Here is an 18,061-nt window from a genome sequence, read left to right as displayed (position 1 = left end):
TGGGTTTTCTCCAACAGTACGAGAAGGAATATTTTGATATGTTCAACCCCGTACAGAATCGCTGACCATACACATTGAAATGTTAATTACTTTATAAAAACTACCCAACTTAGCAACTTGATGTTAATGATGTGTTCCTTCATGACACTCTTTATGAGTTGGTTTACATGGTGCAACCACATGATTTGTTCACCCGTAAGTTCCTGATCACACATGTAAGTTAATAAATACCTACAGGCTCAAACAAGCTCCCTGCGCATGAAAGATTGAATTAGCTAACTTCCTCCTTGGTTTCGATTTTCAAAATCACTTGTTGATACTTCTTTTTTTGTCTATAATAGTGAAACCATCATGTGTTAGTTCATTGTATATGTGGATGGCATTGTTCTCACCAGGATAAAGAGCCTGTTCTTATAAAAATTTGTTTCCATCTTAGTTACTCGGTTCTTAATCAAGGACCTCATAACGCTCCATCATTTTCATGGCATTTAGGTTATCTTTATACCTATGGATTTGTTTCTCACGCCACACCGTGGGGTAGAGGTGAACAAAAAACCTGAACCCGAAACAAAAACCCGGAACCGGTTTTTTTATACCTGGGTTTTTAATACCCGAACCCGTACCCGACCTACCCGTAGAGTACGGATAGGGTATGCATTTTAGTACCAAAACCCGTACCCAAACCGGACCCGGATTTTACCCGGTAATACCCGAAAACCGGAACCGGTTCCATACCCGGAATCGGGTTTTTTCAATACAGAGACCGGGTTTTTCAAATACCCGAAAAATACCTAATAAATAGCCCTAAAAAGTGCAACTCCATTAAAAATCCAACCTAACCCGAAAAATACCCAGAGAAAACCCTGAAAAAACCTGAAAATAGGGTTTTTTCAATACCTAGAAATAGGTATTCAAATAGGCTATTTTAGAATACCCGGTTCTATACTGACTCGAACCCGAGACACAAGGTATGGTTTTTAGAGACATACCCGGACTCGAACCCGACCCGGGTATTGCCAATACCCGATTTTCTAATACTCGGTCATACCCGAACCCGATTCCATACCCGAACCCGGGTATTCGAAAAACCCGATTTGTGCACCGCTACCGTGGGGGTGAAAGAAGCACACACACGACTTGGCTCATTTGAAACTCTCCCGATTTTAGAGGGCTCCCATTCGGTGGATCCCACTCCTTAATGAAAAGCTAGGGGATTCGCTCCAATATCCAGCGTTCACTCAATCCGAAGTTTGTTTTGCTTAAATTAATCTCTCTCGGTTCATGCATGCCTCTTCACAACACTACAAGCTCTAAAATGTGTGCTTTGATACCTATAAGGTACCCTCCATCATGGTAACTATCTTCATCGGTCCTCACCTCTCATACTCATGTGTTTCTCTTATTTCAACTGGGGTGGAGTTGCTATAGGGGTCGTTAACGAAGGTATCTTTGGTATAAACTTTATTTACAAAGTTGGGTATTTCTATATCCAAGTCACCAACACTCTATTGTGACAACATTAGGGGCCACATACCTATATATGTGCTAAAACAGTCTATCATTCGCGCATAAACAACTTGCATTGGATTATCACTTTGTTAATGAATTTCTAATTAATCATAACAATTTCGTCATATCAATAATCCAGATCAACTAGCCGATGCACTTACTAAGCCACTTACTCAGGGCTCGTGTCTCAAGTTATGTTCCAAGATTGGAGTCACTAAGGGATCCTTCATCTTTCCGGGCGTATTAACAATAAAAGACAATATCACATCAAATGCCTTATTTGTATTAATCAAATACATGTTGTAATTGTCTATCCTTATCTCCTAAAGAGTTGGAATAGTTGGCTACATATCCAACCTTAGAATCAATGAATCAAACGCAATCAATCATAATCTTCATACCTTTACACCATCATCTTTTTCATCCTCCCTTCTCATCTAAGAACACTTGGCACTTCAATATTCCACTAACGAAAAAAAATATCATAATTTCTGAATAACTTGTCTGTATATATCAAAATTCACATATGGTGTTTCGAATTTCTACAAGAAAGTATACCTTTTGAACGTTATTAGCTTAGCCAACCATGAGGACAAACTGTCCTTCCATGATAAGGCATATGTATACTTTGATATATCGATATATACATTATAGTTTTGCACAATAGCCCCATTACACCTATATGTATCCAATCCCATTTTATTCTACAATCTTGAGCATTTTACCACTATAAACAATGGAAATTAAAAGAGGTTTGATCCAATTTTCAAAATGGCAAAAGAAATTGAGGAAAATTAATAAAACTCTACTTTAAACGATTTAATTGAACGAAGGAAACGTGCCGGATTCTCTCATCAGTTCTTCAAAGTCCCAATCCTCAACCTTTAGTTCATCGCCTCCGTCCCAACAGTTTTGGGGGTTGTAACATTGGTTCATGATGATGTTGTTCATATTGTTTGTTGTGATCATGGAGTTTATATCATCTAGTGTTTCACTTTTTATACCTTGATTATCATTATTTGTCATGTTTTCTAATGGTGGCATGTTAAAAATCTCATCTTCTAACCGTAAATTCCCTCCAAAGATCTCATAACATCCATGGTAACTAATTCCATTACCATCCATGCCAACTTGTGTTGCATCATAGTGTGATGGATGCAAAATGGGCATGTTTGGGCCGCGATCTCCAGTCAGTGGAGATCGTTCCATCATTTGGTTTATGTTCATGGCTTGCAATGAAGACGATGATGATGATCTTTGTGTTGCATCCATGTACATAGCCATGAAGTTGCTAGAATCATGCATTGACATTAGTCCCGCCATGACGTCCCTATGTTCGGAAGATGATGAATCAAAACTACTTGTGTTAGGTGACGAGGAGTTTGAGGTTGACTTTTTCATTCTCTTTTTTACGGTTGAGTTCCAGAAATTCTTTATTTCATTATCTGTACGACCAGGCAATCTTGTTGCAATTTGAGACCACCTACAAATTAAGGAAATTAAAAAAATAAATATTTCATACAAATATGATAATAAAATGCGTTAAATACGGTATGAATGCATGAAATGCATGGAGGTTGGCTTCATTTGTAAACAAACTACTGAAATAGACAGTGGAGTGTCTTCAACTCAAAGGTTATATGTGGACACACACCCTCAATCATCCCTTTCACTTTTAGCGATCTAACAAAATACATTATACAATTGAAAACTTATTTAAGAAGAATTCAATATGGATATTGCTTACGTAGATAAATATATATGGTAACCTCAAATTATGTATTATATAATATGTGTATTAGTTTGTTTTCCAACAAGTAGTCACACTAAATATGAAGGTTTCTGTGTATTGATTAGTACAAGTGTGTGATGCATGTTATATGTTATAATTATGTCAAATTACTCTTTCTTTGGTTCAATAATGAAGGATAATTATTATGATCTCCAATTCTCCATTAATGATTTGTTAACCGGTTGAAGTCAAAAACACAAAGATTAAATTTGAATCATAAGTTGTGACTATAATCATGTGACCATGACTTCTACATTTTACTTGCTAAATTATATAATTAACAATGGGTATTATAGTTCATGCACCTATATATGTATGTGTGTGTATGTATGCATATATATATATAGGAAAAAACGTACAAATAAAATTAACGTGTTAATTGTGATAATCAAGTAGAGTAATTATGTGTGTGTGTATAGGAAAAGTTAACGTACAAATGAAATCTACTTGATTCTCACAATTAGCACGTTAATTTTATTTGTATTTGATCCAAACCATACACATATATATGTGTGTGTTATACAGAAAAAGAAAGCCTAAGGTACAAGCTATACAAGTAAACATATAAATTAAATAAGCCAAATTATAGGTTGAGATATTTGCCATTTCCTGTCTTACTTTAATTTTACAATTATAGTAGAACTATAACGTATGATAATATTTGGTAAATGCCTTCCATTTTATAGTAGTGCCTAATTTGCAATATTTCTAATTAGTGGGATTATTGTTTGATCACATGCTAACTTCACAATCACTTTACTTATATATCAATCCTTTTTATTGATATGTATTAAATATGTGATACATATCGTGTGTCTTGATTGACATCGTGTAAGAGTAATGTTTCACACCTCAATGATTAAATTGTAATGTGTAAAACTCACATCTTCTGTTGGATACATGATCAATTACTCATGTATACACATATTATTATTAAAAAATTGTCGTGCGTCCATTGAAATTGATAAATTTACGAATGAGTTAAATTCTAACCTTGTTTGGAAATTTATATACAAAATTCTCAATTTCCTTGTTATATATTCACTTAGGCTTTAAAGATCTTTTTATTTAATATTTACTAAGATATATTATAAATTTTAGTAGACAGTCAAACAACCCCAAATATTATAATCCAAATGTAGTTTTATAAAATATATTGGTTGTTGAATTCGTTATTAGGATGAATAACACATAATAAAAACATTAAAAAAACTCCACTTTTCAAAATTTAGCTATAATAGAAAAAACAACACTATATGTTATAATAAAACTTAAAATACTTATATACATAAACTTGGTCAAATTAAAATTAAAAAATAATAATAAACATTTAAACCAAAATCAAAATTAAAATAGTAAGATTAATGTAATAAATACATAATTAACTTCTAACCGTGCAATATATAACAAAAGCGTCAGTTTTTTTCACACCGTCTGACATCTAATCTCATACCGTCTGCAGACAACCGTCCAAAATAGACCATGCAGTATACAAGGGTGTATGCCATATTGTCATCACCGCCACATAGAACAGACGGCCGTTGATGATGATAAACAATTGTTGAGTAATTCAACCTGGACGACAGTCTATTCCAAGAGTGGACGATCGTCTAGAGATAAACAAGATTATACAAAAGAGATGATATATGGAGAATGAGAGTCGCACCTGTTACCAAGAAGAGAATGAAGACGAACAATAAGCTCTTCTTCTTGAGGAGAGAAGGCACCACGTTTAACATCCGGCCTCAAGTAATTAATCCACCTTAACCGGCAGCTTTTACCGCATCGTTGCAACCCTGCATTACGAGCAATGTCACTCCAACACCCTTGGCCATTTGTAACCATATAGTTCATCAGCTTCTCATCTTCTTCTGGTGACCACAACCCTTTTCTCATCTTCATCGTCGTCGTCGTCATCATACCATTCGCGTTCGCCTCATTAATCGGTTTCCTCATTTCCTTTATATATATATTGTTTATGTTTATGTGTATGTGTATGTGTATGTGTATGTGTATGTGTATGTGTATGTGTATGTGTATGTGTATGTGTATGTGTATGTTTATGTTTATGTTTATGTTTATTGTTTATATGTACTACACACACAATGTGTGTGTATGTATGTTGAAAGCTAGAGAGATGAACTATATTGTTTGGTTCTTTATATTATATATGTGTTGATTACTTTATAAACAGCCAAATGCACCTGTGTTTGATTATTGAATAGGATTGGTGATGATGATGATGACGGCAGTGGGGTTTTGCTTAGAAATGGGGACATGAAATAATATAGAAATTAATTTAGAGAGAGAGAATTAGGGTTTATGGGATAAAAGATTTAAAAAATTAAAAATGGTTACTTTTGGTAGAATATTCATGAATAGATTTGATTTAAGTAATCGGTGGCATACATGGTATGGTTTGATAATTACTTAAGCCAATAAAATATAGACACTTGTTTTTTTTTCTTTCTTTTTTTTTATTCTCTTTATGTACTAATGTTTCATCACTTAAGTTTGACTTTAGATGATTAATTAAGAACTTAAAACGAAATTAGGTTTCAATCTTTCTTTTAGGCAGATATGATATTTTGAGGAAAATTATGTTAATTTTATTTAGTTAAATAAATAATACAAGATATGAACGTACAATTCTATAATGTAAATATATTAGTCCTATTAATAGTGATATTACAAAATATTTTTTATTAGCATTTCATGCTCTAGTGAAAGAGAGAAGACTTTAAGATTAATCATTTTATTACATATAACATTTAGGAAATTTTGTAAATGGTGTCGTAATTTTGATTGGCCGTTTGTGAGCGGTAAAAGACCAATAGATGGACGTCACGTGACATCAAATATTTCAAAATTTTCCCGTTTAACCATCAACGTATATACATCTGAAAATGAATGTAAACTCAACATGCATCATGCATGTATAGTTCGAAAGTGCTTTTGACTACCCAAGTATATGTGGGTTCGACGATCTTGGGCTCTTTGGTTTCGAGGTTTATCTTTTTATTTCATTTTTTCCAAAAGAAAATTTTGTCGGACCTATTAAGGGATCGAACTCGAGTTTGATGATTTAACACCAAAGTTTTAACCAGGTGGGGCAAGCCCGTGCTTGGTTCTATAAAAGGATTTTTTTTTTATCTTCTTTGTGTTGTTTTGTTTTTGTAGTACACTATATATTTCATTGCACATTTTTATCATCCATTTTTCTTTGGTTTTTTAAACAAAAATTCATCTTCTAAATTTTATTTTTTTTTTCTAAATTTAAACCTACTTTTACTAACCACGATGAAGTGCATGGTAACATTTCTAATTATAAAAATTGAAAGTGTTAGTCTACAATATTTGCAAATGGTTACCAGAGGCAATAAAACCCATAGCATCGCGTAGGTATGCCTGCTCGTTTACTATATATTTCTTCGACCAATACTTCAATTTTTAATATTTTTTCTTTTCAATTCCTTTTTATTATAAAGTTAAAAATGTAAACATGATCATAAAAATAAATGAAATATATAGCTCAAAAAGTTACATATATGTAACATATACATATACAAATATAAATACATGTGTAATTATTATAAAACACTAAATACTAGAGTAAATTCAAAAAACCTAAATCGTTTTTATCAATTGTTCATATTTTTAGAGTTTCATGTCTCACGTACAATGTGTATGTGTATGTTATATAGATAAAAAACAATCAAACCAACACGTTCAAATTTGTTTTTGTTTTGCATTGTTTATCTATACACATGTATCTTATATTAACTACACATAACTTAATGTATAACGAACAATCAAATAAATTTATCCTATTTACTTTTGAAATATATTTTGTGTTATGTGTAGATATATTTATGTATGTATATATAAGTATTGAAGAAGAGTGACATGAGAAAAGACTTGAGTAATATGCGGTGGTCGTTAGATAAACAAACATATATAGAGAAACGGTCGGGAGAAAGAGAGTTGGTTGTTTTGTCTTTTGACTCCATACGTTGTGTTTTCCCTTTTGCATCATTCCTTCACTGCTAATCAATATAATATATAATAATTAATTAGTTTAATAATATGCAAATAAGAAAAGAAACAACTAGAGCTTGTAAACCTATTGTCATGGACAACTAACATCAACTCATAGTCTTATCTCTCAATGCTTATTTTTATAAAAATAAAATACCAAAATATAAGACTTTTACATATACGTAAGTACATAACCAATATTATGTATATTAAATTATTAAGTCTCAAATGTGATAAAATAGGGGTTCTACATTGGACATCTAGGAGGGGTTTTCACCTACTATGGGCTTCCTCATGAGAGTGGTCTCCGAGTCAGGACAGATAGGGACGAACTAATGTACGAGTTTCACTTCGAGATGTGCTAGTACTCTAGCACTCATGGCTCCGTATCCAAGGAATAGAGATGACAATGGCTCGTCAACTATCTAAATTACGGTTAAAAAAACAACAAAAGTTATTTTTCTAAAGAAAAATTTATGTGATTTCGATATTTATAGTTACTTATGTTCACATCTTTTATGGATGATTTTAGATGGGTAAGAACGTACATAAAAATGAAGCTTCATTTTGAAAAGAATAAATTTAGTATGTTATAAGACCATGCGTGGTGGTAACTTAACGCATAAGGTCATTTTGTGATACATGACGTCTTAGTCATCAATGGTTAGTTTTGCAAAAAGTAATGTACTGGTAAAATGCTCCATAATTGTTTTCAATCATTACACAATTATTACTTTTTAAAAAAAAATTAACATAAATATAAACTAAAAATAAAAAAATTGATTGGACAAGCAATATCCCACCACCTTTGTGTACACAACGAACCAAGCCAATACAAAGAAGAAAACGAGGGGTGGCGCTCGTTTTGGACTCCCCTACGAGCCCACCGTACGTATGTTCGGATGGGCGGGTATTTTTAGAAGGAAAATATGGTTTAGATGTAACGATTTAAAATAATTACGTGAGTTTTGAATTTTGAAATTTTTTGTTCATTTCAATTTTCAACAACGCGACAAGATATTTGTAGTACTGAAAATGTTTTTTAAAAATCATTGTCATTATATACTTTTACGTAGGACAAATGTACGTGCCCCTAAATACAATATTCTTTTCTTAGTAGTCCAATTTGGTACTTGTACCTTATCTCATTTTGGCAGTCATACCAGCATATGAAAGTATAATTAACAAATAACACAAATATAGAAGATACTTTTAAACTAAAGATACTTTTTAAACTAAAGATACTTTAAACTTAAAAATAATAATAACATAAGATTCTTCAATATATTGTTTAAGTTATATATAAGGATGTGTGAATGTTGAGATAATAATATAGAATAAAATTGATGAGTATTTTAATTGTTAGTTATGAGAAGGCGAATAAATATTTTGTTTTAGTTATATATAAAGAAGTGTGTATGTTGAGATTATAATATATAGAAATATACAATAAATGAATGATGACTATTTTAATTGTTAGTTATGAGAAGGTAAGGGAAATTAAGAAACCTTCGATGGTTTGTTTGTCACGAAGCTAAGGCATTTTGCTTCCACTACACATAAACATATCTTTACATATAACTATAATATATAATACACGTGTAGTTGAAGACAAGAAGTAGCTATATATTATACTACTATATATATATATAATAGTATGAGAAAAGTTAAAATATAAAGAAATACAAAAATAGAAGTGTGAAAAGGATTTGTGATAAAAAAAAAGTTCTTAAAGGAAATTCAAAAAATAATAATAAAAAAATCATAACTCAAAATATAAATAGAAATCAAAAAATTTTAAAAACTAAAGTGTTTTCTCTGTCATTCCCGTTCAAAAAAAAAAGCCGAAAAGACCCAATGCCCGAAAAAAGACACAATGACGAAAATGAACAAACAACATAATGATAAACAAAAAAGACACAATAGATCATAAAATATAACATAATGCCGAACAAAATATAGCACGATGTTGATAAATATAACACAATATTAAGAAAAAAAAACAATGTCAAGGAAAAAATGCATAATCAATGACGAAAATAAACACAAAACACAATGATAAACAAAAAGACACAATAATCTTTTTTCCTCAATATTGTGTTTGTTTTTTTTAGAAATGAGGAAAATAATGGAAACATTTTTGTGCTTTTACTTTTTTTGTTTTTCTATTAAATTTTGAGTTATTATTTTCTTTATTAATTATTTCTTATGGGTTTTTTGTATGACTGCAACTCCTTCTCATCATTCTTATTTTTGTCCAGCTTTGTAGAATAATTTGACATCATATGCTATATAGTAATAAAGTATTAGTATATTTACACGTGGAAAAGTAATTTAGAAGAAAAACGAATATAAAATTATAAAAATTGGGTTGAAACTTTTAAGCCATCTATTGTGAAAGAAAGAAGGAAAAAAGTTAGAAAAGACTCAATATGTGGGGGACACATATCATACCATTTAGAGACAAGACAAGTGAAAAATGAAACAAAAGGTAACCCTATCTATCAATATTTGAAAAAATTTCATCATAAAAGTACTTATATAAAGGTTGTGGCAAAAGAGAAAAACGGGCAGCATGTACTATAACATCAATTGTCTCTATGAGATGTATAATATTGTTAAAGCGATAATTATGATTTGTGACCCGGACAAGCTAATGTGATTACATCCGTCAGTTTTTTCTGTTAGCATCCGTTAAATTTAGAGGTATTTTAGTCTTTTCGCAATTAAAGACTGGTTATTACATTTATCCCCCTGTAGTAACCGAGTTTAAACACCTGAAACCAGCTCCGATTCTTAGTTGGCAAGATAACACTCTCTACTTAACACGATTTATGCGAGAAAACGTGGTATTATTAATATACGTGATGATTTGAACAATCGTCATATATTCACCCCAACCACTCCCAAATTTTATTATTATTTTAGCCTACACTCACAATAGAAACAATGGCATTGATGGTGGTGACAAAAATAAGAACCCAACGCCATCATCATCGTCGGCATGCACCAAAGCCTTCGTGAACCAAGTGACAGTTGACACTCCGCGAGGCACGAGCTCAGTATAGCAAGAGCGTTCGCATCTCTTGCGTTTGTCAATGAGTCTGAACCGAAACGTTTTAACTTTTAAGACACTGAATCTTAACATGTCTCTACGGTCCACCACTAAAAGATGATAAAGAAAACTGTAATTTTCTTGATGAAACTTATATATATCATTATAGTTCTAAAATTATACATGTAGAATGTTTCTAACTATAATTTGATGATGAACTTTTTTTTTCCGTAAAATTCAATGTTTCTAAGCAAGTTGTTAACTAGAATTTCTGTTGCAACATATATAGTCTTACAAGTTACAACAATTTCGAATTATTTAGAGTGTGGTCTTAAAATTATTATTATTACTAGTAGTAGTAACCCTTAGAAAAAAACTTCTAAACATAATGTTTTAAAAAGTTTCAAATATACCGTTATGACAAATATCTTTTTATCTTATTTGACTATAAAAATATATTTAATCTAGTACATGCCCCGTAACAATCAATTTTTGTTTAAAACTTTAATGTATTTCTTTTGTCGTAAAGTATATCGATTTTAGGTACCGTATTAACGGCACGAATATAGCATCGCGGCACTTGACATACATTTTATTCAATCCGAACCGTTGCAATGCGTGGCAAAACCCACTCGTTAGATTACGCATGCATTTTATGTAGGTTTCATGTTTTTTAGAATTTCCATATAGCGTTCTAGTTTGTGAGTAACACACTTTCATATTATAACATTTCGTGTTTATACGCAATCAATAATTAGATAAAACGAAAAAGTTTATGCAAAGGAAATGTATTCTCCATGAAACCGAAGATCTAATCCGTAAGTTAACTAGACCAAACAAACTCCTTTGTATAGGGTTCAACTATTACAATGTTAATATGTTGAAATAATGTTGCAATTCTTCATGAGAAGATGCTCTTGGCCTTGGTCCACACTCATATATACTTATAGCCTATAGGAGTTTGTTTCCTATATAATCTATATTTAAAAAAGGTGATCATAATTCATAATACTTTTTAAAAGATAAAGAAGACAATTTAAGCATGTTATGATATATTGACATGCATGTAATGTATCATTCAATGTGTATTTTAGGAGATTTTATTGAATAATATTGTTGAATATCATGCAATGAGAGGGACAAGTTGAGAAATATAGAAAGATTTGGGAACAAGGAAGCGTGACCTTTCAACTATAAGCTATTGATTTCAAATGATATTGTTGGAATCTATATTAGTTATATTAAATAAAAGTCTAACAAAGCTCCACATGAGGTAAATGTGTATTAGATTATATTCTCAACTTTTTCTAGAAGTCTTTTTTATCTTTTTTCTCTTTTGAATGCAACTCAACTACTAAAAAATCATTTCAAAATATTTAAAAATCATGTTCCACGTTAAAGTTCAATATAGGGTTTACACCTTTGAAAACAATTGATACAAAGAAGGTGAAATAATTATAAGTCATTCTTTACCAACATCCTTACCATAAGAGAACCCTATTTTCAACCTCCCAATCTATTTCATTGATGGCTAAGTTCTACATTTTAGTCTCACATTTATTACATGTGGAAACGATATGGAACGATTCCCCTTCGTTGTCCCCATCTCCGTCGACTCCATCTCTCCATCTAAACACTCCAACTACAACTTAATATGTAATTTCGACGTGATGTGTTTCCCCTTTACCATGTTTTTGTTTGAATAATCAAATAATCCATGTAATTTGAAGAAAAATGAGGCCGATTTAAATTACGATTCAAGTTTTGAAAATATTGAACTGATAATTCATTTCCCTTTCAAAAATATTTGATTTCGGCGGAAACGCCAACAAATGTTATAAGATTTTGGAGAAAATAAGGTTACTATAATGAACTATAGACTAATTTGGATTTATACCAAAGCCATTTTACTATGGAGTTGATAAGCATTCTAAAGTGATTGATGGAAAAGTTTTGGTGTATGAAGAGAGATTTGTATACGGTGTTTATTAACCTTGAAAAGGCTTACAGTAGTATTCCTCATAAAATAATTTGGGATAATCTTGATAAAAAGGGATTCCGTTGAGATATATCAAGAGACTTAGGGATATGTATGACAGTGCTAGAACCAGTGCCCGAGCGTTGGTGGAGGATGCATACTTCTTTTTTTATGGGCCTTCACCAGCAATCTGCATTGACACTTTTGGTTTCCTCATGTTTGAAGCTGTGAAGTTACTTAGCCGGGTTCAACGGGTCATGCATAGTAATGTAATGACTCCAAGATCAGTAAATGTAGTTTTTAAAAGATTGGGTTTTACAATTTAAAAGGGGGTAGCGACGCAACTTGTTGCCCACTTGCCTTCTGTTTCGATGTAATCTCTACCTTGCTTATTTGTTTTTATTAAGAATTTGTCTGGTTCTTGTTGTAGTAATCTTATATAAGGAATCAAAGTCGGTCCATGAAGCCATCCCACCGTGGACACTTTTTTGCATATGATATTGTGTTGGTATCTGGGTGTATAGGCACATAAGATTAGACCAAATGAGAAATAAAGTTTTTTCCAGAGTAGTCTGGGGTGTTGCACATTTCGAATATAATATAAGAGCGATATGAAGGGGAGACATGTGACGACACAATTAAGAACCACGCAAACCCTCAAAGTGGATGGGAGGACATTTCATGAGATGTTTGCCTTTATGTCACTCCCTTAAGAATGCTAATGTGATATGTTACTAGCTATCTACGATTGTTTATTTTATTCTTTACTGGTCTAAAATTTCAGGCGTAACAAAACTAGAACGTAAACATCTCATTCTTTAACAAAAGAACTGATAAGTTATGCATATGAAACAAAAAATAATTTGTTTGATTTAATGTGTTTTGCTCGCTGAACTGCTAATTTCTTTTGTTTTCAAATCACCCCCTCGTTAAAGCCTTTCCAAACCCTACCAGTGAATGAGATTTTATCAGGTATGTTCATTCATTTTGTTTTTGTTATTAAGTCTAGGTGATCATTGACCTATGCCAACTAGTATTATTTTGATATTATCATTTTCAATAGTTAAAAACTTAAATTTATACTAATTCATCCTGACTTTATAGATTATGACATTCTATCATTATTATATACAGTTAATGCCGACGCCTAAATATAGCTATTTAGCAACAACCATTTATATTCCCAGTTAATTACATCTAAAAGTTTGTACGATAAATTATTATTGTATTACTATAAATCATTTCAGATCATCGAATCAATGTTTTGAAAACTGGACGGACCAATCCAAGTATCCAACGAGTTAAACTAGAACTGTAGTTGCCAAATGTTCGATTATGAGTTAACGGATCTAACATAAATGAATCTACCGGTTTAAGATAAAGCAAAACCACGGGTGCCTGAGATCAAGTTATTCAGTTTAACTGACTAACTATCAAAACCGCTAATTTAATTGTTAGTTGGGTTTTTTTTAATAAATATTTCCTAAATCATGGCATTTCTATAACTTATAATACTAACTATGGCTAAAAAAATAACACTATATATTCTTATAACAACTATGAGGTGTGAGAAAAAGTTGGATGGGTCATTTGGAAGGCACTCCAAAGGCTATCAACTTTTTTCATATCTTTTCATTCACTATTTGTGCAAGCCTTTGTCCACTTGCCCACATTGATCATATACCCCTCAAACTAAGCAAACTTATTTTAAAGTTAATTACCTAATAAAGAAAGCTAAATGTAGGATTATAGGTTTTGAAGGGTAATTATGACCAAAGAAAGTTTTTTTTCTTTAAAACAATTCACCAATCATTGGCTTTTGAGTTCATTAAAAAAAATCAAAATCCTAAATATGCATGGGATTTATTGTTCTTCAAATAGCGTGACTCAAAACTCGCTCGAAATTGATTCGTACATTTTTTGAGCTAGCCTGTATAAGTTTCAGGTCTGGTTTAAAGTAAGTTGACTTCGCTTGAATATTAAACTTATACAAATAAAGTCTGTTAATTATTCACCTAGAGACATATAAAATAACTCGCCCTGTTTCAATAGAATATTTTAAGCCAAGCCGGCTCGTATAATTTCAAGCTCGAATTTAAACCAACTACCCTAGCTTGGATCACAGTAAATGCCGGCCATAAATAAAGATTCCTTTTTTCTGCTAATGTTTCAACTTCAAATGTCATGATATATCATTTAGGTTTTCCATTAAAAGTATTATTTTCAAAAGTCATCATATACTATATGACATAAAAGTTAATATAATTGCTTTTAGGGGAAAACTTTTACAACAATATATAAGTTTTTGACACAATGGTTAGTTTTCAATTATCTTCTATATAAATATTGATATGTAAGTCATAAATAAATATTCTTGTCATTTTTTGGGTGATATTTCAATTCAGAAGTCATGAAAAGTCAAAAAAATTTATTCCTTTGGTCCCTTCTTCACAATTACATACCATCATCTTGTATTTCAAAACAGCACAAAACAAACCAGGTTGTTCTCCGAGATTTCGATTGCCCTTAGACGAGTATTAAAAAATGGGCAATAAACAATAAACAAAACAAAGTTATATATATATATATATATATATCCACGATCATTGCGATAACAATAAACAAAAATATTGGACATTTAGTTTGTTGTTAGCGAGACCCATTAGGTATTTAAGGTGTTATTTGGACTGTCACTATGATTGGACCCACTAATTTGTTATTATTGAGTTTAGAAATCAAGTAGGATTGAAAATTGAGAGGGTTTTTTTTTTAAATATATATGTGTATAATATGTGTTTGTGCGTGTGTGTATGTATATGCGTACTTATGTTGAAAAATTTGAGCCCCGGCGATAATGGGCCCTGGACAGCAGTAGATGCTCGCCTTGCCTCAGGCTGGCCTTGAAACAAATTAAAATAAATCACACATGACACGTAAACATAAAGATAAAGCATATAAACATTTAGACTTGGATATAGATATTTCATTCAGTTTATCTTTTTGTTTGCTCGTCACATCTTCACGTATATACCAAAATGTACTTTTAACAAATTCGTCTTCGTCTTCTCAAATCTGCACTTGACTAACATGCAACTACATGCTAATGCTTGTTTGGTGACACCATGTTTGTACCGACACGCCTCATTAACACAACGTACACGACAGTTTATGAACAGTTGCTTTGAAAATCCACATCACCAAACACAAAAATGAGACCTACGAGCCGAAAGATAAATTAAGTAGACTTTTCAATCCAAGTTAAATGTTATACACACGTATTTACTGATTAAACGTAATTTGTAAGTTGTATGAATTAAACCTTAATGAGATACTAATCCACATTAGAGTATAACTAATTATAAAGAACATTAAAGGAGACAACGATGTCCTAAGTACCATTGACTTGGTTGTTGCCATGCCCTTGTTCTTACCTTAAAACGTCTTTTTTTTCTTAATGATAATTATATATTCTCCTACATAATTATGAAGACATTACTTTTCATAATGGTATGCCTAATTTCAACTAAAGATATAATTTCATAAAACTTTATTTTTTTATATACAATGGTGGAGAAGGGTAGGAAGCGTTTGCGTGATACAACCAAGCGTTGAGGGTAAAGATGCCCATTTTTTCAAATATAAAACTCGGTAGAAATCATGTTGCACCGTTAAAGAAAATCATTACACGGATACACACCCAATTTCAAAAATGTTTAATTTTTTATGTAACAATATTATATTCAAATTAGGATAAAAATGTCCTCTTGTATGATGTAACTTAGAAAATAAATAATTATGCATAAAAATGTTATTATTATTATTATTATTATTATTATATTTTTCATTTTGCCATTCTGGTCTCTTTTAATTCATAGTGACACTCTCCCATTATCTTAACCATCGATTTGATTTTATTAAGGATCCAGATTAGTTCTCTGTTTTTAAGAAAAAAAATCTTTATTTTACCTCCTCATGGCTTAATTAAGTCATAAGTTATAAGCTATAAAGTTGTAACTTATGACTTATACATTCACAAAATCTTACTTTTTCAAACATCTTATAATTTATAACCTATAAGCTATAAGCTATAAGGAGGTAAAATAAGGAATCCCAAACACTCCCGAAGACTTGTTTAGGTAATTGCAGCTTATCAACATAACAATGGTCTTATGTTTTATTTCAATCACAATACCAATGGTTTTTGAGCTATTAATTTTTTTATATGGTTTCTTTTATGCATTTTTATTTACTTTTAGTGGTTAAATCACTCATAAACTATTTGAGATCGGCTTCTAAAAACCCAAACTTGAGTCGAACTCAAATCCAGATTGGAGCTCATGTAGTAAGTGAGCTTATACTCAAAACTTCAAGCACCTAATTTCTTTAGACTCGCAGGTCTAAACGATAGACATGTAATTAAAATAATATTTATTATTGATTCATAGAAATGAGTATGTTATGGTGTCTTTACAAATCGTGGAGATAAAAACACCTCCAACGCTAAACACTATAAACACCAACCGCACCACATCATATTTGTACTCATCTTTCAAAAACCTCCTCTTTTCTTTAAAGGCTACGTCCTTTTTTAATACAACTATACTTTCACATTATCACCTATTTTTACGTTCACCTTCGACAAATTAAGTTAGTTTTTATAATAAACTATTTCCTTTTGTTTTTAATATAATAAAGCCCCATAAACTAAAAATAAAAATTACATCAACAAAAAATAAACTATATAAACCAACTACTCTTTATATTATTTCATGAAAAACTTGTCATTTGGACAAACTATTAAAAAAAATGTTACGTTACTATAATACTATGTTAGAGCCCGTGTTTCACACGGGTGAAAAATATAATAATAATAATAATAATAATAATAAATTGTTATATGTAATACATTAATTATAAGTGAATTAACAATATATCATTTAGAAGTCAAGAAATTCAACACAATAACTACTTAAGCATCTTTAGTTTCAAACATGAGGTATTGGGTTCGAGACTTGTATCACACAATAATTTATTTTTAAAAATTTTACAAAATGTTGTCTTCATATGAAGATGGTTGTATTTGAAGAGAAACCGGGTCATGGGTTATAACATAACTAAACGGGTTCATGTTTCATATTGTGTTTGGAAGAAGAAATGATAAAATAGGAAACTGCTCACATGGCATCGATGTGGCATCCTATGTGAAAACTTTAGAATGATGCCATGTAAAAAAAACATGTTGCTTTGATATATAATTAGATTAGATTAGATTTATCTTCTTTTGATTACTGGACTTATAAAGAAAACTAATGATCCAATTGCACGGCCTGCTTTAAACTTCACCGGCCCAAAACTATAAGCCCATACAAACAGATCACTTCACTAGGGCTGTAAACACTGAACTGTTTGCGAACCGTTCGACGAAAAGCTTGTTTGTTTAATAAACAAACGAACATTAACAAAAAGTTTGTATTAAATGAAGAATGGGGGTGTATGTTTCGTTCGTACATTTATCTCCGTGAATGTTCATTTACGTTCGTTCATGTATGTTTGGTTGTGTTCATTTATGTTCATTTACGTTCGTTTACATGTTAAAAGAAAATATTTAAATACTCTTTGTTTTATATTTGTTCGTTTGCATTCATCTATGTTCATTTATGTTGGTTTGCATTCATTTACGTATGTTCAC

The 18,061-nt window shown here is 31.2% G+C and overlaps 1 protein-coding gene across 1 annotated transcript; it reads right to left on the bottom strand.

The window, feature by feature from the left end:
- Positions 1 to 2,039: 2,039 nt before the first annotated feature.
- LOC143557948 (transcription factor MYB46-like) lies at positions 2,040 to 5,262 on the bottom strand. Its single transcript, XM_077046899.1, has 2 exons — positions 4,968 to 5,262; positions 2,040 to 2,992 (listed from the first exon to the last, which is right to left on the bottom strand). Exons 1-2 carry the CDS (start codon positions 5,255 to 5,257, stop codon positions 2,329 to 2,331), a joined length of 954 nt encoding a protein of 317 aa, XP_076903014.1. The 5' UTR covers positions 5,258 to 5,262; the 3' UTR covers positions 2,040 to 2,328.
- Between the last annotated feature and the right edge of the window lie 12,799 nt (positions 5,263 to 18,061).

Source organism: Bidens hawaiensis, unplaced genomic scaffold (assembly GCF_021521415.1).
Source record: "Bidens hawaiensis isolate Kalapana, Puna unplaced genomic scaffold, B.hawaiensis_p1.1 tig00019292_1, whole genome shotgun sequence".
Classification (NCBI taxonomy): Eukaryota; Viridiplantae; Streptophyta; class Magnoliopsida; order Asterales; family Asteraceae; genus Bidens; species Bidens hawaiensis.
Note: the sequence above shows the minus strand (reverse complement) of the source record. Positions and strands in the feature narration are given on the sequence as shown.

Coding starts and splice junctions, on each gene's coding strand:
- LOC143557948 (XM_077046899.1), bottom strand. CDS start 5,257: ATGAGGAAACCGATTAATGAGGCGAACGCGAATGGTATGATGACGACG. Junction 2,993..4,967: donor CATTCTCTTCTTGGTAACAG/GTGCGACTCTCA, acceptor CTTAATTTGTAG/GTGGTCTCAAATTGCAACAA.